The sequence below is a fragment of the Brienomyrus brachyistius genome, chromosome 10 (assembly GCF_023856365.1).
Source record: "Brienomyrus brachyistius isolate T26 chromosome 10, BBRACH_0.4, whole genome shotgun sequence".
In the NCBI taxonomy this organism is placed as follows: Eukaryota; Metazoa; Chordata; class Actinopteri; order Osteoglossiformes; family Mormyridae; genus Brienomyrus; species Brienomyrus brachyistius.
Genome location: NC_064542.1, coordinates 11,834,313 through 11,862,249, shown reverse-complemented (window position 1 = coordinate 11,862,249; position 27,937 = coordinate 11,834,313). Strand labels below are relative to the sequence as shown.

At 48.4% G+C, this 27,937-nt stretch overlaps 1 protein-coding gene across 4 annotated transcripts; it reads right to left on the bottom strand.

Annotated features, from left to right (window-relative positions):
• Positions 1–33: 33 nt before the first annotated feature.
• shtn3 (shootin 3) lies at positions 34–27,937 on the bottom strand. Of its 4 annotated transcripts, none has more exons than XM_049029357.1 (17): positions 27,598–27,937; positions 24,277–24,337; positions 16,287–16,381; positions 15,330–15,492; positions 14,677–14,774; positions 12,332–12,413; positions 9,679–9,773; positions 8,978–9,124; positions 7,658–7,811; positions 7,136–7,295; positions 6,190–6,260; positions 5,988–6,091; positions 5,597–5,611; positions 3,963–4,070; positions 3,319–3,523; positions 2,481–2,649; positions 34–1,956 (listed from the first exon to the last, which is right to left on the bottom strand). In XM_049029357.1, exons 1-17 carry the CDS (start codon positions 27,679–27,681, stop codon positions 1,800–1,802), a joined length of 1,968 nt encoding a protein of 655 aa, XP_048885314.1. In that variant the 5' UTR covers positions 27,682–27,937; the 3' UTR covers positions 34–1,799. The 4 variants fall into 4 exon arrangements, with proteins under 4 accessions (XP_048885314.1, XP_048885316.1, XP_048885315.1 ...); XM_049029359.1 differs by having other exon boundaries at positions 3,403–3,523; XM_049029358.1 differs by having other exon boundaries at positions 4,008–4,070.

Genomic DNA, 27,937 nt, shown 5'->3' with positions numbered 1-27,937 from the left:
CATTCAATTATGAATGGAACAAAGACAGTTGAGTATTTCAATGGCCAAACGTTTATTTCCTTTAACTAAAAAAGAATGCTTAATGATTATGAAAGCGATGAAAAGGTTTATTAACTGAGGACAATCTGTTTTCCATCTTAAACACACACTTTAGTCAAGGTACAAGCACACTCGCACAAACAAATAATTACAATAGTGTTAACGAATTGTCAAAATAAAAGGCAGCTTTAAGGAATTGAAAAGGTTGATAGCCAATCGTTGCAAATCAAGGACATCCTGATATAGAAATTTTATGAGAGGTGGACAGAAGCATCCCTGTCGTAGCTTCCTGCCACAGCCCAAAGTTCAGATGTTCAGATCTCCTCTGTCCACATCTTTTCACTTTAATAGACAGCAAGCAAATAGATAAGGTCAATCACTCTTAAATTAATTTTCGTTGATTGGAAGGGGGCACGCATTTATAATTGGTTCTGCATTATGGAAATGTTTCGTTTTTATTGCAGATATGGAGTAACAGATCTTCCAGCTTTTTGTTTCAGTCCACACACTCCAAGGCATAGACAGCACTGTTGCAGAGTCACGTCTGAAGGTGGCGTGATTCTGCCCCATCACCCCAACAGTGCCTTAATGCGAATAAGTAGTGATGGCCAAATGAAGCTATGAACCAAATGCTATATTTTTGATCCCACTAGGTGGCGCTCTTTAGCTTGCTTTGGGCCATGCTTTGAGCCTTTTTTTTTTGAACAGACGGCGCCATCTATTGGGGTCAGAAAAAACGTAAACGGTTCATGAAGCTATCATTTGGCTATCACTGCAAGTACCATCAGCTCCTCGACTGCTGTGCCTTCCGCACATCCACATATAGCTTGACCGCAAGATATAGCACCTGGTCCCCAGTGAGGCAACGAGAATGTCACAGCGGATGCTTTACCCCTGAATTCTCAGGCGGTCACTTAGAAGTGCAAGATCCTCTAAGGAAGGAATGGAAGACATTTTTTTAACTGTGTGGTATCGCTCCCTTCCAGTTATTACCCATTTTTCCGAAGCTAGTAGATGTACAATTTAGGATTAGTCAGGAGGTGAAGTGTGTCTGTTTGGAGGTAGGCTGAATACATTAGCACTTGTTTCCAGGTGTGTGGAGACACCATCCTTTTTTGGTCGACTAGATCTGCTGACATTAGGTGACATATGAGACACGTGAGTGTAGTAATCAAAGCTGGGTTCACGTGCCCCTGGGTATGTTTATGTGCGACGCTCAACGCTGTTGATTTCACTAATGGCCACTGTAAAACAACCAGTGGTCATCATTTTGTTGTTGGCGCATCAAGCGTTTTAGTGCGTTCTGAGATAATATGTCGATCCAGTTTTAGCATATTTTAAGAAGGCATTAATACATTGCAGTTATAAAATTAGAACTGAAGGCAATAATTTATGTAATTATAAGAAGAAAAGTAATAATAATATCAAACGCTAGTTTTTAGAAATTGTGAAATAAATATGTGAATGGGTATTCTTACATGTGAAAGAGCAAGTGTTTGAATTTTCTATTTTTCCTAATGAGAGAATAAGGGCACAAATCTATTGTATATGTTGCATACTAAACAGGACAATAGTGCATTCCTTAATCGGTAAAAATCCACACCAGATGTCTGTGCAGGTAAAATGAGAATGAAAACTAAAGCTCTTCAAATCATGTGTCTCAAGTTACAAACTGAAGTTCTGTGCAAATAGTGCAACCGTCCTTGCCCTGTCCAGCTCTGCTCAACACTGCCCTCTAGTGACCACCTATGGAACTGACGTTAACACTCTGCATCAGTGCCCCCGATCAGCGGGCTGACACCATCTGGTGAGCCTGGCGTGAGCATGGCCTGGTTTTCCTGGTTCAGGACGGTGTGATTCTCTCCATTAGACTCTGCTGGTGCAGGCTTCTCCTCATTTGTCTTCTCCTCTTCCCCACTGAGAGAAACAGACAAGCACAAATCAGCACAATTTGCTGCTAAGTAGCAGGATGGTGGAGCCCTTGATATGTGCCCTGGAGATTTACAGGATGCACTGCTATTGTACTCTTGAGAAAACTCTTGATTTCCCCTTAATTGAATCCATAAATATCCAGCAGATTCCCTTAAAGTCCCAGATCCAGTCATGTGACCCATTCCAATCCCTTCCATCGTCCACAGTTTGGTCGCACTCCCTGAGGTGCTTGTAGGCACAGGATTGCGAGCAGGTCCAGGTCCAGCCCAGTCCCCATGTACTACCTTTCATCATCAGACACAAAAACATCTTATCTATTCATCAATGTATGTGATTTCTCAACTGGGTTAACATTACTGGAAAAAAAGGTATTGCACAGTTAAGAGTTTAAGGTTTTGATTGTAATCTCTGTGATAACATGGAATATGGCTAAGAATGATTGGTAGAACAGCAGCGCCCCCTTGAGGGAGGAATCGGTGTTGCCGAGGGAGGACTTGGAGGAAGACTACCTGTCACAGCTGCCATTGGCGAACAGCTCAGAAATGCCCTTGTCCGACGAGGAGCTCCTGGTGCTGCCCCCTCGCCGTGGCCCCCACACCTCTTTGCCCGAGTCAGAGCTGTGGCGGGCGTTCAGGCTCTCGGAGGAGGACACCTTGCTGATCTCACTGTCCTTCTCATCTGCAGGAAAAGTGCCAAGCCAGAGGGAGTGTCAGACCTCACAGATGCAGGGGGTCTCTGCTCTGATCTGGTGACTTTTGGGAGCGTGATGAGCAGCGATGGATGATGAATGATGCAAAATGGTCTGCCGTAAATAGCTAGCATTAGCGCAACAGAGTTTGGAAGCTGGAGAGACTGCAGTGGCAGCACATTGATATTATTTCCACTGCCTTGCTGATGTGCTACAACGTGTCAATTTCAGCCATTATTAAGGAAATCAGTAAGCCATGCATGGTACCAGTCGAAGCCCATGTGGTACTCTAGGCAAGCTTCACTGCCGGCACCCCCCTCAGAAGATGGCACTCTATGCCAGTGTTTCCAGCCAGTTCATATTTTTGCTCCCTCTCAACTCCCTGCCAGACCACATTTTTGCTCCCTCCCAGGTCCAAAAAATGTGGATTATCTGGGCGTCTCCAAGGACCAGGTTGGGAAGTACCGCCCTAAGCAGCCGCCTATGTCGCCTAATGATTTAACTGGCCATAAATTCCATATGCTGGAGCGTCGAGGGCGCCCCCTAACTGCCAGGTGAGTAGGGCACAGTTGAAGGGGTACCAGCGTGGATGTGGCTTTGGGGGTGAAACAATTGGGGTGGGTTTATATGGGTAGGGCTGTGGGGTCAGAGCCTTGAACCTGAGTTTGAAGGATTGGGTGTGGTTTCAGGGCACGTTCTGGGGGCCGTGGGCACGGTGGGGTCGCCGTGAGACTGGCCATCACCTCCAGCTGTGGCATCACAGGCCTGCTTACGCCTCCTCCTGAGAATCACCTCCAGCTCACTGTCCCTCTTGCTAGGTGGAGCCTCTGGGAAGCCCCGGCTTGGGCTCCTCTTCACCGTCTCCTGTGGGTCCAAACAGAGCACATAGGGGGCGCCACTGAGTACTACTAACTGACAGTGAGGACAGCATGCATGTATGGTCACCCAAGACACAAAATTGGGTCATTAAATGTTTTCTACCACCATTATATTAAAATATCTACCCAAGCGCTAAAAACGAAGTTGAAGAACATAAAGTATAGACCGTGTAATTTTCTCAAAAATAAATGTTGGCATTGTAAAAGTTGTAAAATAGCTTTACTCAGAAGTGGCAAGTTCAGGTTCAGAAAGTACAAATCCAGACCAAGTTTTTGTTTCAACCAACCACTTGAGTCCTCTGTGAATGTAACTCTTTATACTCAACTGGTTGGTTGAAACAAAAACCTTCTGATTTGTACTTTCTGAAGCTGAACTTTCCTCCTCTGCCATTGATATTCTGAAAATAATATGACATGTGAGTTGCCTTAGCAAACATGGCTGCTGGATTGATGACATCTTCACACCGTACCAGGATACCCTTCAGCTCCTCCATCGCACTCTCCTGCTGCTTCTCTTCACCTGCCAGGGGAGGCTAGAGGGGGGGGGGGGGCAGGGGATAGCATAGTGTCACCCATGAGAACGCTGTCTGTCACATGGGTGGCGCTCAGAGGCCCCCCGGTGCCGCTGGTGATATTTCTCAGCATGACAGGAGGTGTGCAGTTTCCCTCATGACCCCTGACCCTGCGTCAGTCCCCGCCTCACTATGGCCGCCGTGTATTGACCACACTGTGATGAATGGTGGCAGCAGACGTGATAAACTTGAGGCTCATGCTGGGGTCCTGATAAGCCATGCTCTCCTCCTGATTTCACTCACGTCACATGACCCAAGTCGCCATAAAATGATCCACAGGGACAAGACAGGATTATTAGATAACCTGTCCCCCCCCATACATTATTCAATATGTGCTAAACACCCTATATTTGTTTAGCGCACTCTGGGGGCAAGGCTAGCCATTTCTCTTCTTCCATAAATTCCCCATAAAAGCATGTCCTCTCTCTGTTGTCTTGCCTTTTGTTCCCCAACAGTGACTCTTGACTGCTTTAGACGAGTCGCCTCTCTCTGATGCTGTTGTTTTGTTCCAAAATGCTAAATGCTAAAGTCTTACGGGGGCCATAACATTGCAGTAGCTGCCATAAAAGATGAACTAAATGCACCATCCAGTCAGGCAGAAATAAAATTTCAGTCCGTGATTGATGTCTGTTTGACTACTGGGATTAATCCCGCAATCTTTTGGATCGCCACTCGATACTGACATGCATACGGCATACAGCTGATTTACATGCATTAAATGACGTCAGCCGTGAATGAAGGGTGCTGTGGTGCTGCAGTGGTGAGCATTAGTGCCTCACATCTCCGGGACCAGCGTTTGAGTCACTGCCAGGGCTTGTTGTGTGGAATTTGTATGTTCTCTCAGTGTTGTAGTGGCCATTTCTCCAGGTACTCTAGTTACCAAATTGTGTATATGCTTTGTGATAGATTGGTGCTCTATTGGTGCCTTGACTCCAAAGCTTCCAGAGTAGGCTCTGGAAACCCCATGACCCTGAATGGGAGAAGCAGGTACAAGAAGTCTGTGGATGGTCATGAGTGATACTGCATGTACCCAACAGAGTTGGTGCTAAAAATTACATCTATGGATGTTTTATTAGGCTTGCAGTTTTATTCATACAAAAATATATTCAGATGTCTTGGTCCCACCACCTGTAGTTGCTTTGACCCACCTCCTCAGCATCCTGATTGGTTATTCCTCTCAACCAATAACTTTTGTGTAACTGAAACTCCCAAGAGTGTTTTAAAGTTAATCAATAAAGGCCGCTGAAATCAGAACATCCCATAATCCTCCAGGAAGTTCCAAGACAGCCAAGGGAAAGAGTGGCTTCGAGGAAACAGGAGAGGCCTTCTTCGATATCGGATTTCAAAAACTGAGGCTGAAAGCGGACAGTCATGCTGCTCGTCGCAGGCAAAAACGCTTCCATTTAGTTTTGCGGTTTGTGCGGCGCACAAGCCGGCGTCTAATCAGGGATGGAAGATGCCGGAAACGCCAGCGTCACACGGCTCACCTTTATGCCGAATCTCTTCAGGAAGACCATCCACCACCACAGAAACAGAACGGGGGAACCAAAAGGAGGACAAACATTAAATACAGACCGGTGTGTCTACGGCTAGAACAAATAACAGCAGAGCTTTGTATGAACCATCCACCTCAAGCATGTTCATTACAGTCAAAAAAATATAGAAAATATATCCATTGATCAGTGTTCTACTCCACTTACCCAGACGACTTGCCAACCCTGACTAGGTTAGGCCAGAATATGGATGGATAGACAGGTTATGCAGTTGACGATCATGGAGAGTATGAACATGTATCAGATAAATAGAGCTGAAGGCCAGCCATACACTCCCCAGGCTATCCGGGAGAGACCACACAACGTTCTGGTGGGGGACGCCCACCTTGGTGTCCTGTCCCTTCACGGGCCGCAGCACCACCCCGTGCTTGATCCGCTCCATCATCTCGTTGACCGCCTTCACCTTCACGTCGTCCATGCCAGCACTCGCTTTATGGTTGAGAGAGGGTGTGGGAGTCAGAGACAGAACCCCCCCCCCCCTCCCAATGTGAGATTTGGTAGAGACAGGCCTGGAGGAGGACACTTACGTGGGGCTGGTTCCATCTTCAGCGGCCCCTTGGAGCTCTTGGAGGACTTCCTCATTATGGCAATTAGGGAGCTGTTACACAGAAAAAACACTATAATCAATATATTAACGTAATTGACCTGTTATATACAATATTTCCCCTCCTGAAATAATTACGCTCATTAGAAACATAAGAAAAGGCATCTTAATAACTTTTACCATTCTATGCTTGTTCAGTGCAGGTTAAACCTCAGTCCCACCCCCCCCAAACCATTAAAGCACTCCCCACTGGGAGGGGGAGTAGGAAACTGAAGTCCACCCATAGATTTCTGTAGCACTTACGATATATTCATACTTGGCCCAATTACTTTGTACCGTGCCTGAGAATGATCACTCCCCCCCCCCCCCCCCAACTCTCCTGCTGGTTTGCACTCACATTGCGCTTAACATTCTGGGCTAATTCACTCTTTCATCATCAGCGTGAGAATTTATTGAAGAAAACACAGGAAGTGTTACCACACAGCACAATGGAATTTATGATTAATCTTCTTATTTTGTGTTTTTTTTTTTAGTCGTTTTGCATGTGATGACACACGGCACTGTTACAGATTCATTAAGTGCACATAGCAGCAATTTTCAATTAATCAATTAATCATGCTGCACTTAATGGTACATTGCTGCATATTCTGCCAAATTTTCTTGGGAGTTTCTGTGTGCTGCATCCAGTTATTCTTAGCTACTGTCGTGAGCTCAAATTTACAACGAACACTGCACCTCTGACGTAGACCGACGTCATCCCTTCGCTGCCATGACTGTTAAATGGCCGGTCGTATCATCAATGCCATGTTTGTGAATAATGCTAGTGGTCACACTGGTCAAACTGGACTTCAGGGGTCAAATCTGCTCGGGCACTGTACGGGTCACCTACTGGGAGTACACCCTTAGAGTTCCAGATGGCCCTGAGTTACCTGAGGGGGTTGCACCGTGAAGGAGGAGGGGGAGGGGGCGGAGGCGGGGGTGGGGGAGGGGGTGGAGGGGGCTGCGGTGGGGGCGCAGGGGGAGGGGCAGTCCCTGGGGCTGGCCTGTGTGCAGGACTCAGCTTCTTCTGAGTCTCCAGTAGCTCTTGCACTGTGAGGCAGGGAGAGAGAGAACCTGGTTGAGATGGGGACTATTTAAACATAAATACTTGGCAAAAACGAGTTCTTGAAAATGTGCGTGCTGTGTTTCCAGTATAACGGTGTACCGATGAAACAGATTATGTGATATAAACATAACAGGTTTTGGTGCATGGGTAAACAGCCAAGAGGCAGGTTATGGAATATAAACGTAGCAGGTGTTTGGTGCGTGAGGTTCCAGATGAGTAGCAGGTTATGTGATAAGAACCTGACAGGTGTTTGGTGTGTGTGGTTTGTATGCTGGATTACATGACATGTACAGCTATAAGGCCGCTGTGGCTCAAAGTCACAGTCCGGGTCGCTGTCAGCCCCCACCTCGGTTTTCCAGGGTTTTGTTCTGCTTCTCCACCTCCTGCAGCCGAGATTCGACCTCCCGCTTCTCCTCCTCCAGTAGCTCCATCTGTTTCTGAACTTCCGCCAGCTGCCTGCGGAGGGCGCACTCCTCCAGCTCTGCTTCGAGGGCCTTTACCTGGGGAGAGACGCAGGTCTTTCGAAAGGCAAACCCAGATGTATGCTCCTTTTATCATTTTTGTAATAAAATGCAGTTACCTCTCAGTCATCTTGCTATTTAATGTTTTTGTTCTGTTTCCTGTGTCCATTTCTTTCTGACATCAAAGCCATTCTTACTTATATCACACCTAGACCCTGGGAACAGGCCATATTAGGAACCACATGTCCATTGAAGCTGCAGATGGCCACACACCCAGAATGCACTTGGATTTGCATTTTTATGAAAACACTGCCATCTGCTGGCAGTGTAGGAAAGTTGAGAAAGACTGAGCTTTTCAAATGCTCGGGAACCGAGCAGGTCAGTACCCAGGGTCACTGCTTTGGAGCATGAAGTCATAAGAAGGAGATGAAACGTCTTGATGAAGGACCAGAGCAGGTGACGACAGAAAAAGTGGATCGAGTGTTTGTCACCATTCAGGTGACAAGTTTTCTGGTGAAAACTGCACAACACATCATCTGTGCCCCCCCCCCCCCCCCCATTTATTTATATTCCCTCTTGTAAATATTACCTCAAAAGCACCTTATACTACTACTTGCACTTCAGGTTAGATACAAAATTGCATTTTGTTGTACTTGAACTTGTGTCATGTGCAGTACCAATAAAGTTGAATCTTATTCTTAATCTTAGTTGCAAGGCTCACACTAGTGATGCCTTTTGGGAAATTGTAGCTGTGCTCAGCTTTGGGAATAACTTGTATGTGGTGGTTGCTAGAAGCAGCCAATGTTCTGGGACCTCCTTGAAGAGCTTGGTTCCTGGGGAAGCATAGCAGGTCGAGGTGCACAAGAGACAGTAGAAAATGAACAGGCTTTCTGTCGTCTCCATGCCTTCACCCGGGTGATCCGACCAATCCCATTCCGCTCACACATAGCCCACATCTGATTGGACGATTCTTATGGCTATCATCATTTCCAAATTAACAGTTGCTTTTGATATTTCAAGCCCTAAAAGAACAGTTTTTTCTTTTTTTGTGTGATGAAAAGAAGTAGAGCCACCAACTTTCAAAAATCAGTGGTCTTTTTTTTTGCTAATATGGGTTCCTGTAATCCTACCCTAGGTGGACCTCCAGTTCTTCAGGGATGTGAATACCCAGGCGGTGTGGGCTGGATGCCACTCTGATGGCCTACCTTCTGCTGGTGCTGCAGACGTTCTTGCTCAAGCGTCTTGGTGAGGTGGGCCAGGTCCTCGAGGGCCTTCAGCAGCTGGAGGCTGGGCTCAGACTGCTGCAGCAGTACCATGCTCTGCCGGTTGGCCTCCTTCTGTTTCACCAGCATCTGCACAATGGGGGGGGGGTCGATCACTTCAGCCTATCGACCCAGAGCTGTGAGTCTCCCCCAGCCAGCGGCACCAGTGAGGCACCACTTTAGGCAGACCTTGGCTCGTACACACACACACACTTAAAAAACAAGACTCTGAGTGCCTCCAACAGGCTAGGAAGGGAACCTCAGTCTGTTAACAAAAAATCAATATCCATACACACCTGTCACAAAAGCCGACCATTTGATTATTAAAGATACCAGCAGCTTTTCAGATCATATTTTAATTTTAGACATTTATAAGTACAGCATTACATACTGTGTGAATCATTTCCCGTCACATGTAATCCCTGCTTCAATTTGATAAATAAAGAACCCAGTTGCCCCTGTAAACATGTCAGCCAACTGTCTGGTCTTGTTTGGCGGCTGGGCTGCCAGGTGTTACTGCCTCATAAGAAGTCCAGGGCTTCCTCGACGAAGCCGAAGATGATGATGAGCAGGACTATGAGCAGCAGGGCCAGCAGCAGCGCAGTGGGCCCACGGCCCCTGCAGTGTGACCTCTGACCCCGTACCTCGTGTGCATAGCTCTCCGCCTTCTGCCTCAGGCTCTGCTCCAGGTCCAGCTGTTCCCGCAAGCCCTCGTATTCCTGCGCAGCCATCATCGACACTGTTTATTTGTGCAGGCGGGAGGGCGGGGGGGGGGGGAGAAGACAGGGCAAAAATCAGATAAGACTGTGCAAACACATTAACACAGTGTACAACCCTGTGAAGTCAATATCAGTCCCTGTGCAGACAAAGAAAGTCAATTTCAGTCCCTGTGCAGACACAGTCAGCGTGAGACCCTGTGCAGACACAGACAGTCAGTGTGAGGCCCTGTGCGGACACAGACAGTCAGTGTGAGACCCTGTGCAGACACAGACAGTCAGTGTGAGACCCTGTGCAGACACAGACAGTCAGTGTGAGGCCCTGTGCAGACACAGACAGTCAGTGTGAGACCCTGTGCGGATACAGACAGTCAGTGTGAGGCCCTGTGCGGACACAGACAGTCAGTGTGAGACCCTGTGTAGACACAGACAGTCAGTGTGAGACCCTATGCAGACACAGACAGTCAGTGTGAGGCCCTGTGCGGACACAGACAGTCATGTGTGAGACCCTGTGCAGACACAGACAGTCAGTGTGAGGCCCTGTGCAGACACAGACAGTCAGTGTGAGGCCCTGTGCGGACACAGACAGTCAGTGTGAGACCCTGTGCAGACACAGACAGTCAGTGTGAGGCCCTGTGCAGACACAGACAGTCAGTGTGAGGCCCTGTGCAGACACAGACAGTCAGTGTGAGGTCCTGTGCGGACACAGACAGTCAGTGTGAGACCCTGTGCAGACACAGACAGTCAGTGTGAGGCCCTGTGCGGACACAGTAACAGTGTATAACACTGTGCAGTGACTCCGCTGTATTCTGAGTACATCTTGGTCGAGAAACACAGTATGTAAATATTTGAATCTGGCCAATCATCCTGCAATACACCCCCTAACCCCCAGCGCTGTGCTGGAAATGCAGACTTATCTCTGGGGACCTGGGACTCTCATTGTGCTGCTGCTCCTTTATCTGGGTCACGGGAAGCAGTGTGTTTTTAACACCGGGGGATGTCATGCTTAGTCTTCTGCACCAACAGAACAGACTGAGGTTCAGTAATAACAGTGTCACAGGTAGTTTCATTTAATGCTCCAGTGAATTATGCACTTTACAGACATCTCATCCAGGGTGCCCTCCGCTGCCTGTCATAGGCTCCAGGCTCCACCCACACGACCCAGAGCAGGACAGGCGGTCGAAAGAAGGATCAGTAAATGGATGATGTATTTTAGTGGTGCTGTGCGCTAGCCAGGAGACGTGTTGTGTATGTGTGAGTGAGTCAGTACAAGCCAGATGCACAGAGAGTCTCTGGGAATGACATCATCATGTGGCTGAGCTCCGAGACCGTTCCTGGGTCAAATTAATGGCTGTATGAACTTGGACCGCATGCCCTTGGTGACATAATAGTGTACATTTCATTCCCATCACCACAGCTGCTGTGGCCCTGTTACACATTTATGTACAGCGTCTGTCCCACCATTTACCAAAGCATGGGCAAGCATGACCTTTGACCTCAGGGTCTCGGGGTGGGGGGGGTGGAGGGAGGGGAAGGATGGTTGTCATTCACAGTTAGTGTCAGCATCAATTTCCTTCAGATACTATTCAGCCAATACTGATGTATGAGAGTGATTGTGGAAATGGTCTACATTTAGGGGAAGGTGGGGATACCAATACTGTCATCCAATGAGATTTAGTGACACATACTCTTGGTGGCGGCCCGGTGAGATTGATGGTGACATAAGCAAATGGCAGTCCCTTACTCATGCTTTATGCTGTGGCTTTGCTTTTATGTCAAGACATTTCGATTAAAAGAATAGGCTAATCCCCCCAGAGAAAGTGCATGTTTCTGGTTAGAACTGCATCGATCCACACGGTTTCCGCTTCAGCTTGCTTGTTAGCGGGTTCTGTCTAAGTTCAGCAGATCTGTTTCACTGCCCCTGACCCTCGGAGGCATAGTGTTGCCCTTGCAGATGCTACAGGTCACCCTCACTGCCAGGATCCAGGATGGCGTTTCCACAGGTTCACCTGAGTGTGCTTAAATAGGAGGCTTATTTTTAAATGCTGCACGTTGTAAACACCTTCCTCAGAGATGATGAATGTGACTTCAGGCAGGTGAACGCTTGTGAATGTTTAGGCCACAGCCATCGCCCCGGTAACAGAAGAGAGGTGCAAAGACAGTCCCCCTCCACCTGGGATTGGGTGGGGAGATCCCTGGGTCTCATCAGACACCATCAAGACACCCCATAAACCATTATCTTTCTGCTCCCATGACATACTGCTCTACCAATGGCTCAGGTCCAGCTTTAAGATATGTGGGGGGGGGGCATGGGGTTCTCTTGGGGGGGGGCTAAGATGGTGTTTGGCTGTGACAGTTTGCTTGTTTACCTTTCCTCCTATTTACAATAATATAAAAAATTCTGTGACTGGCTGGTATTTGCTTGATTCTGGGGTCTTACGGATTATCGCTAAGGCTCTTCTGTTTCGTTTATCTTACTTTCTCTTTCAGCTGGTGTCCTTTAGTGGGTCTTTAGCATGTTTTTTGACGCAAGTCGGGTCCCCATCTCAGTCTCAGTCTCAGTCTCAGTCACCTCACTTACCTCGGTTAAATTTCTTGATGGTCTTGTTCTGCTGCTCCATGGTCTTCTGAAGCTCCTTTATCTCCAGCTGGTCCTTCTCCCTCTGAAGAAAGAAATTGGACAGTCAGAATATCAATGCCACAGAAGTAAGGGGAGGGAACTCGGGAAGTAGCGCTTAAAACATTTGTAAATGATGTCGTTTGTAGTGTATATTCTTGTTTGTTTTCCAATGTGTTCTGTAGTACAGGAAAACAAACAATACTCATTTGAAAAGTGTTCTTTTTAGTTCTGACTGTGTATCCAGACACAATTTCCTGCTGAGCTGCTTCACACACACACACACCCAACATACACCCACCCAACATACACACACCCAACATACACACACCCAACATACACACACCCAACATACACCCACCCTATCTCACACACCCTGCCTCAAACACACACTGCCTCACACACACCCTGCCTCACACACACACTGCCTCACACACACCCTGCCTCTCACACACCCTGCCTCACACACACCCTGCCTCACACACACACTGCCTCACACACACCCTGCCTCTCACACACCCTGCCTCACACACACCCTGCCTCACACACACCCTGCCTCTCACACACCCTGCCTCAAACACATACTGCCCCACACAGACACACTCTGCCTTACATACACTACCTCACTCACACACTACCTCACATACTCACATTGTCTCACACACCCTGCCTCACCAATACAGCCCTGCCACACACACACCCGCCTCACTTGTACAGCCCTATCTCACACACACCCTGCCTCATATATAGAGCCCTGCCTCACCCGTAGAGCCCTGCCTCACTCACACACCCTGCCTCACCCATACAGCCCCGCCTCACTCATACACCCTGCCTCACCCGTAGAGCCCTGCCTCACTCATACACCCAGCCTCACCCATACAGCCTCGCCTCACCCATAGAGCCCTGCCACACCCATAGAGCCCCGCCTCACTCATACACCCTGCCTCACCCGTAGAGCCCTGCCTCACTCATAGAGCCCTGCCTCACTCATACAGCCCCGCCTCACTCATACACCCTGCCTCACCTGTAGAGCCCTGCCTCACTCATACACCCTGCCTCACCCATACAGCCCCGCCTCACTCATACACCCTGCCTCACCCATAGAGCCCTGCCTCACTCACACACCCTGCCTCACCCGTAGAGCCCTGCCTCACTCATACACCCTGCCTCACCCATACAGCCTCGCCTCACCCATACAGCCTCGCCTCACCCATACAGCCCCGCCTCACTCACACACCTTGCCTCACCCGTAGAACCCTGCCTCACTCACACACCCTGCCTCACCCGTAGAGCCCTGCCTCACTCACACACCCTGCCTCACCCATACAGCCCCGCCTCACTCATACACCCTGCCTCACCCATACAGCCCCGCCTCACTCATACACCCTGCCTCACCCGTAGAGCCCTGCCTCACTCATACACCCAGCCTCACCCATACAGCCTCGCCTCACCCATAGAGCCCTGCCACACCCATAGAGCCCCGCCTCACTCATACACCCTGCCTCACCCGTAGAGCCCTGCCTCACTCATAGAGCCCTGCCTCACTCATACAGCCCCGCCTCACTCATACACCCTGCCTCACCTGTAGAGCCCTGCCTCACTCATACACCCTGCCTCACCCATACAGCCCCGCCTCACTCATACACCCTGCCTCACCCATAGAGCCCTGCCTCACTCACACACCCTGCCTCACCCGTAGAGCCCTGCCTCACTCATACACCCTGCCTCACCCATACAGCCTCGCCTCACCCATACAGCCTCGCCTCACCCATACAGCCCCGCCTCACTCACACACCTTGCCTCACCCGTAGAACCCTGCCTCACTCACACACCCTGCCTCACCCGTAGAGCCCTGCCTCACTCACACACCCTGCCTCACCCATACAGCCCCGCCTCACTCATACACCCTGCCTCACCCATACAGCCCCGCCTCACTCATACACCCTGCCTCACCCATACAGCCCCGCCTCACCCATACACCCTGCCTCACCCGTAGAGCCCTGCCTCACTCATACACCCTGCCTCACCTGTAGAGCCCTGTCTCACCCATACAGCCTGCCTCACCCATACAGCCCCGCCTCACTCATACACCCTGCCTCACCTGTAGAGCCCTGCCTCACCCATACAGCCTGCCTCACCCGTACAGCCCCGCCTCACTCATACACCCTGCCTCACCCATACAGCCCCGCCTCACTCATACACCCTGCCTCACCCATACAGTCCCGCCTCACTCATACACCCTGCCTCACCCATACAGCCCCACCTCACTCATACACCCTGCCTCACCCGTAGAGCCCTGCCTTACTCACACGTGCCGTCAGCTCCTCGATCTCCCTCTGCTGCTCCTTCAGCTGACAGCCCAGTTGCTTCTTCTCCTCCAGCAGGGCGTTCACCATCTCCTGGAGGTCTGTAAAGGCGCCATCAGCCGATTAACACATACGCGTCCCTTCGGCTGATTAACACACACACATGTTCACCTGAAGCACAAATCAGTTCGGAGTACAGCTTCACTGCCCTTGAAACATCACACACACTCTAAGCAACACATAGTCCTGCATCTCAACCGAGACACTGAGCCCTGAATGGAAACCTGACACCCTCACTGGCTCAAAAACACATCAAAACCGGAGTTAACATACTGACACACCTGGCACACCGTCACGATGAGCGACGCCATCACTGACTGCTAACCGGCACAGTAAACAGAGCTGTCTGCTGAAACCGAGTCTTTGCTATTGGCCACTGTAGCTCCGATGGATCAGCTTGAGTCTATTACGTGGATTAAGTTACTTTCTGGCCGCCGATCCTCTGTACATTCCTGTATTCCCAGTGCATTGTGGGAAAAGCCACTGAACAGCTGTAAGAAAATCTTTTTACAGCTTTAAAAATCTATCGAAATCGGATGACACGCTGAAGGCAGTGCTCCATCCCACTAGCCAGTGGCTGCCAGGCGCCCTCTGACCTTTGACCTGCTGCTGGTACTGTGCGTAAGGGTCGGGACTGGTTTCCTGCGGCTCAGACTCCTCCTCCAGGGCGATGCAGTCAGAGATGCTGGGCAGCAGCTCGTCCAGGCAGGGCCGCGAAGACAGACTCAGGTACTTCAGCTTCTTGTTCTCGCAGTTGAGCTGCAGGCACACGGGCATCTGTTAGCGCGAAAAAGCCGTGTGCCACGCAAACACACACGCCCACCGCACGCTTATCAGGATCCTGCAGCAAACACAATCGTCCGTCACTCTGCCGGACAACGTGTCCAGCTGGAGATCCAGGGTAAATATTTCCATCTGTCTTATCCAGAACAGGGTGACGGTGAGCCTGGAACTTATCCCAGGAAGCAAAGGGTGTAAGAAAATGGGATGCCGGTAAATCACAGGGCACACACACAATCTCACAGAACCTAAGGATCCGTGCAACACAAGAGGGATTCAAACCTATGATCCTGCTGGTATATAGCAAGCTGCTCTGTCACCCAAATCCATCACACATGATTTTGATGCTTTTTAAAGCACATTTCACTGAAGAAACGTTCATTTTACATTTACCTGCTGTTGTCTATACCAGGGGATCCCAGCCTTTTGATGACCATGAACTAGCATATGTGGCGCAAAAATTTCACAAACCAGTAAAACTTATCGGAGGGGAGGGAGGAGGTCAGCTCCGAAAGTTTGACTATATGCTTTTTTCAGATGCAGGCAGCAACACACAAACATCACAGGTGGTAAAAAAAAAAACCAAAGGAATGGCTTAATTTATTCTTGGAAATCAACCAAACCCCCAGTATCGAGTGACCCGGTGGACTAGTTCGTGGATGGGGAGCTGGGAAGCCCTGTTTAGGTAAAACATGGACCAGCATGAACGTCGATAAGAGAACCGGCTGAATTTGTAAGGCATGGGTGGACGCCCGCCCTCGCACGGTGCCCACCTTAGTGGCCAGAGCCTCGGCGTTCTCTCTGCAGGACTTCTCAATCTCTAGCTGGGTCTGCAGGACACTCACCTCCTCGATCACCATCTGGGACACTAGGCGGGAAAACAGAGAGGTCAATAAATCCGGCCCTCCAGAGGCCAGCTCACGCCGGGTCGTTTAGGCAGTTCCCGCGAGTCGCGACGGGACGCCCGGTCAGGTCTGCGGGTCGGGGGTCTGGGAGGCAGCCAATGGCTAATCGGGTAGGAGGCTCCATGGCGATGACCTTTCCAGTGTGGGGACCTGCCAAAGTCACCCCGGCACTGCAGTGAGAAGGGCTAGGCTCCCCCCCCGCCCCAACAGCTCACGTTTGGGAATTAGCATGAACTGACTGGCAAAAAACCCCCTGCAATTTAAAAATTGTTCACATTTTGTGTTTAGCAGACACTTTTATCCTAAGCAACACAATTCCTTTTTTAACAAAGTGAAGTCCGACAGTCTCCAGATCAGTTGCGGAGTGTTTAAGGGCTCAATGGTAAAAAGGACTCTGCCCACCTTGGGATCTGAACCAACAACCTTCTCACCACCAGGCCAACATTCCAACCCACTGAGCCACACACACCATCTGTTCTAGTGTGATTTCTATGTGATATGAGCCAGGAAAAAAAAAACAACAGTAGCCTGTCAGTCTGTCCATTACCCCTCCCCACTCACAAAGGGAACCTTCCCACAAAGAGAAACAGGTAAGGACTCTATTTGTCACTGTAGTAAATTTTTTTTATAAAATTCTTAATTATGCTAATTTATAGAGCTGCCTGTCCTAGGGTTTGAATTTTATATTAATGCATTTTTAATAGAATATAGATTTCTTGGAGTATGTGTTTGCATGATCTAAACTCATTTTACCACCCTGGAAACTGAAGACCTTTGTGTGAGTGTCAGACAGACAGACAGACAGACAGACAGAGAGACAGACAGAGAGACAGACAGAGACAGAAAGAGACTCGGAGAGAGTCAGTCTGCAGTATCTAACAACTCTAACAGTTTGCAGTTTCCAGGACCTGTCATATTACCATGTTTAAATATACACATGAAACAGCATACATAATTACATAACGGCACCTTGTGAAAAGGGCATTATTATAGAGTTTTATCAAGGGACAGCATTTCCTTACATGAAGCCAAACACAGATGCAATTAAGCCCCAATAAAATATGGATTTCATTTTCAAATAATAATTGCTGTTGATAACATTTTTTTATTACATTTTTATATAAAAAAAATGACATTTGTCAGAAACAAGGAATCAGGGGCTGAAAGAGCAGCTTGTAATTGTGCCGGCCTGGAGTGATTTCAGTCCAATCTGACGGAACTTGACCTTTGACCTCTTGCTTGTGTGATGGAGGACATTTCAGATTAAGACGAAGATGGATTTATTGATCCTAGCGGGAAAATCTGGAAATGTGTGTTTTTGGACATGAGAACAGGACGAGATGCCCACACTCGTACTTCACTGTTAACGCCTCAGTGTCCTGTTGTGCTTCTCTATGAAATCAACCCACTAGCACAGTACAAGTCTAACCCACCGTCATCCACAGAGGTGCGCTGCTTCCACGTCACCCTGTCACTCATGAGACCATCGCATCCACTCCCGGCCACTGATAGATCGTCTCCAGAGTCCTGCCATTCAGTCCTTTTGGTTTTTTACAGCTTCCAAAGGCAATAATATTGATTACAGTTTAGGAACCGGAACGGGGATGGGTTCCACTGTCGTGCGTGAACGAGCAATAATGAGAGTCACAAACATGGGGGTGGTGTGTGGTTCAGCAAGTTAGGGCTGCGATTGGAAGGTTGCCATTTCAAATCCTGTGGTCAGCACAATGATGTCATCATCATATCCTTGAGCAAGGTCGTTAAAACCAAACATACAGCTGAGAGTAAATTTTAGGACAAGACCACAAGATTGCACAGCATGTTACACCCCCAGATGAGTTGGGGTTAAGGGTCTGCTCAAGGATCAACAGGGATATGGTTACACTGCCAGCCACGTAATTCACACCCAAGATATGGGGTCAGATCCCAGAACCTTGAGGAGACTTCCCCAAACAGCACAGGCCTGCTCCTTCACAGGGCCCACCAACTTAATGTTAACCCACCAACCACATGGTGTCAGACAAATGGGCAAATGAAGCCAAATTATTCTGATGCACACATCCCCCCCGTCTCCCCACAGTTGGTACGCTCCTGGTGTCAGATTCTGTTTCATATGATGAGCAGAGCTGCTGGATTTTCAGCTAGTGGGGGTGGGGGTGGGAGGTAAAATCATGCCTGGTCCCATTAAAAAAAATTTTTTGTCTGTTAGCACACATGCCCGGGGCAGCCAGAAATGGAGGATAGCCTTCAAATGGAGTCCGCAGCCGTGTTCTGACTGGCTACACGCTCCATAAACCCCAGACGGGTAAAAATCACCCTCCATTAGGGGCGTCCTGGGTTAAAACACGCACCCTACAGGCTCTGCGTGTCCCTCTAACAAACTGACTGCCTCGCGGGGCCGCATGGCCGACACACTCTAATGGAACCACCATCCATCTTTTCAAACAGAGGCCGATTCCACCTTGAAAGTTCGGCTAAAAGGTTTTGAGGTAAATGGTGCTCTGGTACGGGTCAGTCTTTGTACACAAGTGGGAATTACTGGGTAGCCACACTCCTCTAAGGTTGTGGGTTCAAATCCCATCCCTGCTTGTGTGGGTTTGTAGGGTGTCCTGCAGTCCTAAGGCATGTGGTTATGTCACCTGTCACCTCTGAATAGCCCATAGTGAATGAACGTGTTCCCTGTAAAGGACCGCCCAGCCCCCCCTTTGTGGTGACCCCTGCATTTTCCCTGAGTTTCCAGGGATAGGGTCCAGGGTACCAACCCAACCCTGAACTGGATAAGAGACAATGGAAGATGGATGGATGTTTGTTTGTATACTTATTCCAATCAGTGTGAATTATTAATTAATTGTCATTTAAAGGCGTTTCCACTTAATAATACCTGGTTTGTCCTTCTGTCCATCATCAGTGCTGGTTTGTCTATTGCAGCACGGACACACGAAGGGGCGGGCCGCGGGGGGGGGGGGGGGGGGGGTACACTGTGAGCTTCCTGCTGTTTTTCACTTGAGTTCGCCTTAGTTACGGAGACGTGGCAGAGTCTGGCTTCCTCAGCCTCAGATCCTCATTGTTTAACCGACGCTATTCTTAGCTGTTCACCTGGTTATGACCCTGTATAACCCTGATTTCACCAAAAAAGTGTACGATGCTTTGGATAAAAGCACCCGGCAAATAAATGAAAATGCAAATGAACATGCCGGCAGAATGAGGTTACCCTCATCGAAGCACTTCTGAGGAAGCCTGCATGGGTTGAGGGGAAACTTCAGCGTCTCGCGCTTTCATCTCACGGCCAGCATGATTGCTCCCAATATAACATCACACAGGGCCTCCTAATTTATCCCCCAGGCAGCCTTGTTAGGTCCAGAAAGTAAAAATCCAAACCAGGATTTTGTTTCAACCAACCAGTTGAGCATAAAGAGTCACAGTCACAGAGTAAAGGTTGGTTGAAACAAAACCCTGGTCTGGATTTTTACTTTCTGGACCTGAAATGTCCGCCTCTGGCCACGAGTCTCAGTGATCCTCTGGTCATCACGCTGCCCGGACAGCGACATCGTGGGCTCAGAGCAACCCTTGCAGCACAGACACTCAGCCACACCAGAAAGATGCCAGAGCATATAAAAAAGGACACTCTCAGGAAATTGATTTAGGAATGTTCCGGAACATCGCAGCTGCTGTCCATTCAGCACTTGAGTGCGATTAAGGGATGGTGGGGCCTGCCCCTCTTCCAGGAACAATCCACTCGCTGTGACGGGATGGATCATCTCCTGCCAGATGACAGCCCCCAGCCCCCAGTGTCATCTCCCCACCCAACCACTCGCCCCAACCCCCCAGCTCATTTTAGTACACGACTGACAAAGCCAAGGGAGTAAGTTTGGACTGAACATTGTGGAAGTTCAGGTCCCCATTGATTCATCATGAGAATGTGATCATTTGAGGGGGGGGAGGGGGTTGCATTGGCCGGTTCTGATTATTTGAGGGGTTACAACTCCCCCAGAATCACCCCAGAGAGACCGAGCAAGGCAGGAATGGGAGCTATTTTCAGCCCTTAAATCCAAGTACCTCCCTGAGTGACTGGCCACTCACAGGCGTGCTGAGATGCCAAGCGTCCTTTCGGGGAGCAAGGTGCTGGCCCAGAGAAGGAGATGAGCTCTGGGAATAGGCCTGTGTGCCCCTGCCAGCTCGGCTCACGGATCCCCCGCCCGGGAATACGGAGCAGCCTCGAGGCGGGATTTTAAGTCTCTGATTACTTACTGCTTTAACTCGGCCGAATTGAATTTTCAGAAAAGAAGATGAACATTAAAAAAACAAAGCCGCCGAAATTGGAGAGACCACATCCTCATCAGATGAAAATAATTTCCTCTCCCGGGAACAGAGAGAAGCCCTTTGTTTGAGTGTGTATCTCTGGGGGAAGGAGTCATGCAAGGAAAGGACCGGGGCTCTGGATGTGCTCCGCGTGTGGAGAAGCTGTTTATACCTAGTGAAGCACCACTTCAAATACACATGCTTCCCTTAGTCATACGCTTTTCCCTTAACACAACCTTGCAAGATTAAAATCGGACTGAAAGTTATCTGTCATTAGAATAGCACATGAAGGCATCCTATCAGTACCTGCGCTGGACCAAAAAACATATCAGATCAGAGAATCCTACTGGGATTAAAAGGCTAAAATAGCTAGTGACAGAAGAAGCTTCAGTGCGATGTTTTGCATGCGCATAAAGGAATGTTAAGCACCACCTACTGCTGCTTTACCCAGCATGCTTTGGGGCTGGAGACGACGGGCAAGCCAGCCGCAGAGACGCCACATGGCAGGTAGTCTGCAGCACTCACGGAATCCTGCTCTCTCCCTCAGCCAATCAAGGACGAGCACAGCGGACAGCCGCTCGTCGACCGGAACGGGGGGGGCCGGGGGCATGTAGGGCAGCAAAGCATTTCCTGCGCGCGCTGAGCACCACGTCGAGCTGAGGAAGACGCGGGCCGCTGGACAGGAAGCAGGAAGACTCTGCATGCACTGGGAACCTGGACAGTAATCCTTTCTTATCAAGGTCACAGGATGCGAAACGCTTCAGGATGACTGCTGTAGGTCGGGCCGATGCGCCGCTGATGCCCTCGCTACACCAGGAAGCGACATGAGGTGAAGTGGTTAAGGCACCTTTCCCTTTCGGCTTAAATCCGCCTTAAGTGACATGGGAGGATAGGAGCACCATCCAATAAAAGAGCAACCAAAGGCAAATTCGTGTCATAACGTATCAGGCCTGATAAAAAGGGGAGGTGGAACCCCTACACCTGCGTAAAATGGGAAATCATGTCATCACTCCACAGCCCTGAGCAGGATAAGTGGCTTGAAGATGGATGGATGATGGCTAGGTGAATGGATGGAAGACACAATCACACTACGTTCATCTAAGACTGCTGAGATCTTCAGAGCTGGGTGCTTTAATTTCAGTGCAGTAGAAAATACATAATAAGCCCATCAGACTTTGCGTGAAAGTGAACGGGACGGAGATATTTAGGCAAAGAGAAAAAAAATCCACAAGAGATGCACCGTATGTCCAAGTTCCTTCCCAAAATAACACACAGCTGTATCAATTTGTGCCATTTCTGCATAGGGAGGTGCAGTAGGTGCAAAGTTTTCATCTGTTTACACGAAAACAGCCCGGAACAAAGCTACGCTCTGTCAGTTACGCGCGGCGGGCAGCCGGCCTATTGCATTCCGCCGAATCACGCTCTGCACTTTCATCGCCTTTTTACTCCACAGAGTGCCGTGGCTCTACGGAGCTCTGCAGTCTCTCCCCAGCGCTTTGTTCTCGCAGCGTCGCGGCTCTGAAAGGGGCTCGTCATTAAACGGAGCTCTTTCTGCAGAGTAACCAGACTGCAACCCGCCCATGAAAAATAGAGGAGCAGGTAACCAGCACCGCGGCTGGTCCACAACAAAGGGCCGTAAACTTGCTTCGGCTCTTCATTTTCTAGCCATGCATAATTTATAATTGGAGATTTTAATAATTCAATGAAATAACATCACGGGGGAAGAGTACAGGGATCACTGCTGTCTACACTCGCCTTGGGGGGCTATAGGACAATCCCCGTTGAAAGGATGTCGCCTCACCCCTCGATCACTGCCAAATTGCGTGCCTAATCTCTCGCTTTCTTTGTTCATGCCCATCTCGGGCAGCGTTCAGTCCTGCGTCATCAAAACCTTCACAGGTGCGGGAAGGAGACCTGGTGGAACCCTGGTCCCCAATAGATTCATACTTAATCCACAGCTGATGTGGGAGGGAGGAACTTACTGTCAAGAACTGAAGCTCACTTCAACCCAAGAGATAAAACCACTAAAATCATCCAAATTAAAATTCATTTAATTTTAAAAAGTATTTTGGTGACACTTATGAAGGCATATATAAAGCATTTATATCACTGCTTCAGGTAAATACCTTTATAATGCAGTATTTTGGTCAGTAAAAGCATTAAGGATGCTTTCAGCTGCATTATGAAGGTATCTATAATGCATTATAATGACTTCTTTAAGTAAGGTGTTACCAGTATTTTTTATATGTAAATTACATAAATGGATACATAAACTCATCTTTCAACCAAGGATTCTTCTATCACATGTAGTTCATACTCTTCAGAAGTGCTTCTCTGTTATACACACGATCTCTCTGAACTGCATAACCTTCAGAAGGTTCACAGAACTGCTCTGAACTCTTCTTTCCTTCTGTAATTCCAATAATTGGTAAAAGTGCACTTTAAGCAGCAGGGTTTTGTTGTCTGTGACTCATCCCAGTCCCAGACCTCAGTAATGAAATACATCCTGCAGCATCGCACACACAAAAAGCGAAGGCCTGATCCGCAGGAACAAAAACAAAGGCTGGGATAGACAAAGTTTATAAATAAATACTGACACGGGATCGGATATTGAGGAATATTCTGTATCTAAACCCCTACATGAACAGTCAAACAGGCTAATTACATGCAACAGGTTAACGATGGAGCAAAATGGTACAGGTGAGAGGAGAGATAGAGTGACGGTCTTCCTTTACCTCACAGCATTGTCTTTGCACATCAGGGGCACCTCCAAGCCGTCTCCAGCAACCCTGGGCGCCGGTCCACTAAAGCTAACAATGATTCTCGATCTTTAGGTGTCACTGGTTGGGGACCAGGCAAGGCCGGACATACACTAATTCTTCGCTACGGTTGGCCCGGGGTCGGCATGGAAACTGGGAACCCCCTCCCCTTTTCTTCAATGTTGGGATAATAGCGTGGGGGGGTAGGCTCTGGTGTGGGCATGACAGGAGAGAAGCGCAGGGTTGCAGGGGGTGTGTGTGAGTGTTTTTAATAAAGGGGCTATTTGACAGTGCCATGAGTGTTCCGGCTCTTTCCACTGGACTCGTCACACACAACCACTCACGGGTGCTTTAACACGTGATGTGGGCGGAGCCCAGGTAACCTGAAGTCAGCTTTAGCGACAGATGCGGGGCCTTTCAAAATCCTACTCTGCCATGGGAGACATGCCGCCCATCACCGCACAAGTGTTTTCCAGTGTCATGTAACCCAGAATCCTTTGCACTGGGCCCCCTTTCCCAAGAATGGCGGTAGAGGATCAATGCGGCTCAAGTCTGGTACGGGGGGGCGGTGTTACAGCATGCGCATCTGAGCTTTCCTGCAATGCAGCAGGGGTCCAGTTTGAGTCAGAGGAGTGGCTGCAGGTAAGTGCAGCACACAAGAGGGCAGAGTTTTAGCTGACCTGCCTGTATCCGCAGTCACTGTGACCAATGAGGGACGTTTGCGGGCGCGCAGGCTCTAGCATGGCGGAGATTTTTAATCACTGTACGGCATCTTGACCCCAGAGACGGCAGATACTCACCTCGCTTGATGTGTTTCAGCTGCCTCTCCGCCTCATCCCTCTCCTCGGTCAGCCTCATGCACTGAGGGACAGAAGGGGGCAGTTAGAGTCACTGCAAACGCAGGCCAGGCAGGGTCACCCATGTGCACAGATATTCATCAAGGTGCCTATTTAGGAGTCACCTGCATTAAAGCTCTCAAAGACCGGGCTCTTTTTTTTTGGGATCACGCAGTTGTGTGTGGGTGTGTCCAGGTGCAGATCTGAGGGGGGCCAGGGATGGTCCTAGTAAATACAGAGCACCCCTGCGACCATCCCGAATTAAAACAATATAAATAAAATATGGGTTATTTTACATTCTAAGAGACACGCTGAGCGGCTCACACTGCAGGCGTTGCTTTTACGAGCTTATCAAACATGTCATCATTCATTTCACTTTTTCTTCCATGCCACCCCCATAAATATAAGTGGCCCCCGATAGCCACCCTAAGTGTGCACATCCCATTGTGCACATCCCTCTGACATCCTCCCACAGCCCAAAAAGGCACATTTAGGTGAACCGCTGTCTCTAAATTGGCTGTGTAACTAAATGCCCTGAGAAGGACTGCCATCCAATCCAGGGTGTCCGTTTTTTGTTCCCAGTGGATTCTGGGATATGCTCTAGACTCACCGTGATCCTATAACTAGAAAAGTGGTTATTGAATATGGACGGATGAATATACCAGTATCATATATACGTTAACCAGTAGATAGCATATTAATACAAATAGCAATCACCAGTTTGCATGGATAATATTATCACAGCTTTTCTTTGCATACAGGGAGGGAGAGAAAAAAAACAGAAACTGATCTGGGGTCATTTCAAAGTAATTCTCCCTAACAGGCTGTAATGCAAAAACAGCCAGTTCATTTTTACTGAGATCAGCAGTATTTATGTACTGTAACCCTATGATATGGTGAGGTGAATCAAACCTTTTTTTGATTTATTCAAAAGTACAGGATGTTTTTACTATTAATTTCAGCACTATCACTGTTCATTTACAATCGATACATATGACATGTATTTGGATGAAAATATTAGCTCTCAGGTCTAAGTCTTGCTGTAAAATAAATCTATCTGCCTCTCGGACACTTAAATTACCACCAGGGCAGGTATTTGTAGTTAATGATCTCTTACTATAATGTAACGCTTATATTTCTCTGTTCAGATTCCACGGACTGAAGATTTATGCTGTATATTTTTTCTGGGGGCTCATTATGGGAGGCAAGTTGAACACCAGAGTGCATTTCAAAGAAACCTCAAAGCAGAGAAAATGCTGGATCATTAAAAAGAGGAAGCTGATCCATGGCTCCGAAACACGGCGTTCATGGAGGACATCCTCCAGGACGTGCCCAGATCACCCTCAGGTCATTAATGGCCTGACTATCTTCACTTATTGCTTTTGATAGTTATTGCCTTTTCTGTCTGAGTATTCCCAACCAACATTGCCTGTTCCTCATGGAATGACTCATTCTGGAACAGGGCAGTTCAGGAATATGTCCTCTGAAATACAGGGATGATCCCCCCCCCAGGCAACAATAAGGCCGAAAAACTAAATTTCTTGTCAAAGTAACGAATGAAGATACTGTCTGATACAAAAATGCTCAAACATTTTGCTAATTAACCAGGAAAGGTAAATCAAGCCGGGTTAGGTGATCTAGGTTTGTTCAAGCACTTGTTCAACTTGACTGAGGAAACGTGACCTATGACCCCCCGCAGGGTAACCAAACTCACCGCCCTGAGGCCGAATACCCAATATGACAGATACATGATGACACTGACATAATCGCTGACCTGTTTGGGGCGAGGGGTGATGAAGTTAATCAAAAACAACATCAATATGCCTCAGGACTGGAAAATTGACAAAGCATTTCAGTCCCTGCAAACACTTCAATTATACTGCAATAATAACGCCAGCAATGCTACAAACGCCTTTTGTATTTGTGTTTCCTGTTCAGGCCCTGAGCACTAAATGCAGCAGATGGCTCCTGTGTCTTTAGTGACTGTTTCTCTATCCATTTGACAGCCGTTTCCTATGAATTCCAAAGTTCCCACAAAGATAGGTCAACACAGTCACCGGAGCTGACACTTTGCAGTGTCCCCACCCACCTTGTCCCCCAACGCCAGCCACCTGCAGGACAAAATAAGGTCAATCCTGACTTTACAGGAGTCCGCAGACCAAAACAGCATGCTTTCTGCAGCAGTGAAAAAAAGTCGTAAGCCTGTCTCCTATCTGCAGCAGGAATGTCTGTCCTTAGCGCAACACTAAACAGACATATTACATGATATCTGTGCACATTCATATTCACGTGTATTGGGTTGTTGCACCATTTTTAATTATATTTTCTCAAGCCTCCTGCAAAGACCGTATCATCAAAAGCACCTTTCTCCATTCCAAGTCAGAAATCAAGTCACTATAGCAGTGTCTACTATACTGCTGTCCGACATGCTCCCTACATTTAACCCTGGATGCCGCGGCGCATAACCCACTTTTCCAAGACTTCTGGAAAAACTTCACACCATAAACATAGAATTTAGGAACATTTGTGTTTTTCAGTCAGGCGACGGACCCTTTCTATCATCGCCTCTGACATGCAGCTACAGCCATACGAAGGTAAGACCGGTCCCTTAGCTGGGAGTGGAACGTGGTCCCGCACATAATACCTGCAACCATGGGTTTAACGTTTCATGGGAGGCGATAAATAATACTTATACCCGCGGTAATATTATAATATAAAATACTGAGATCGGCAATGTTATAACAATAAAAAAGACATCTATTGCCGTCTCGGATGTGTGTTTCATTTAAGTGATTTTATTGCACTAAACAGCACGTCGCTATGCATTTTTTTTTTGCTGGGCGTCGGCATATGTAAATTGATTAAAGTGGTGACAGATCACTTTCCCTCGTTCATGCATCTAACCCCTTGTGCAGGGGGCACACATGGGTGAAATTGTAGGCCAAATGTTCAGATCTATATTTCACGATTACATTTTAAACGGCGATAAACGCAAACCGGCATTTGTCCCAGTCATTCCGCAGCCTTACACCCCCAAACTGTTAGCCGGCATAAAGGAAAGGATGAAAGCGTGTCTGCGTCTGAATGGCCGGCTCCCTAAAAATTCACTGAAATGTTACAAATATAAATATTAAAATTATAATTAAGTAAAAATATATAGGGTAATATGTCTTCTTTGCAAATTTAAGTAGTACTGCACGTGTATAGTGCCTATATCAAATGCTCTGCATTTACGCCGGTAAGCGGTGTGAATGAAATTCTTTGTTTAATTGCAGCGTTTCTTACCTCCGTTTTCACTTTCTGTGCATCTTTCTCATCGGAACCGGTGCTGTCGCTCGCCGGCGTGGGCGAAGACGGACACGGCAGCATCGTCTCCCCAAATATATCGATTAAATAACGGACCGGCTAAACGATCGCTCCGGCGTGGACGATCCTCTCTTTAAACTAGCGGAGCAGTATTTCAGGTGTTTCTTCTTAACAAAGCATCAGTTCAAAACCAATGGGCATATTCCTCCAGACCTGACGTGGAAGAAAAGGCAGCGCCGCCTCCCAGACGCGCAGCCTGCATCCGCGGTACCCCCGCCGTGTAGCTCCGTCCTGGGCTTTCCTAGTTGCAGCCCTGAGA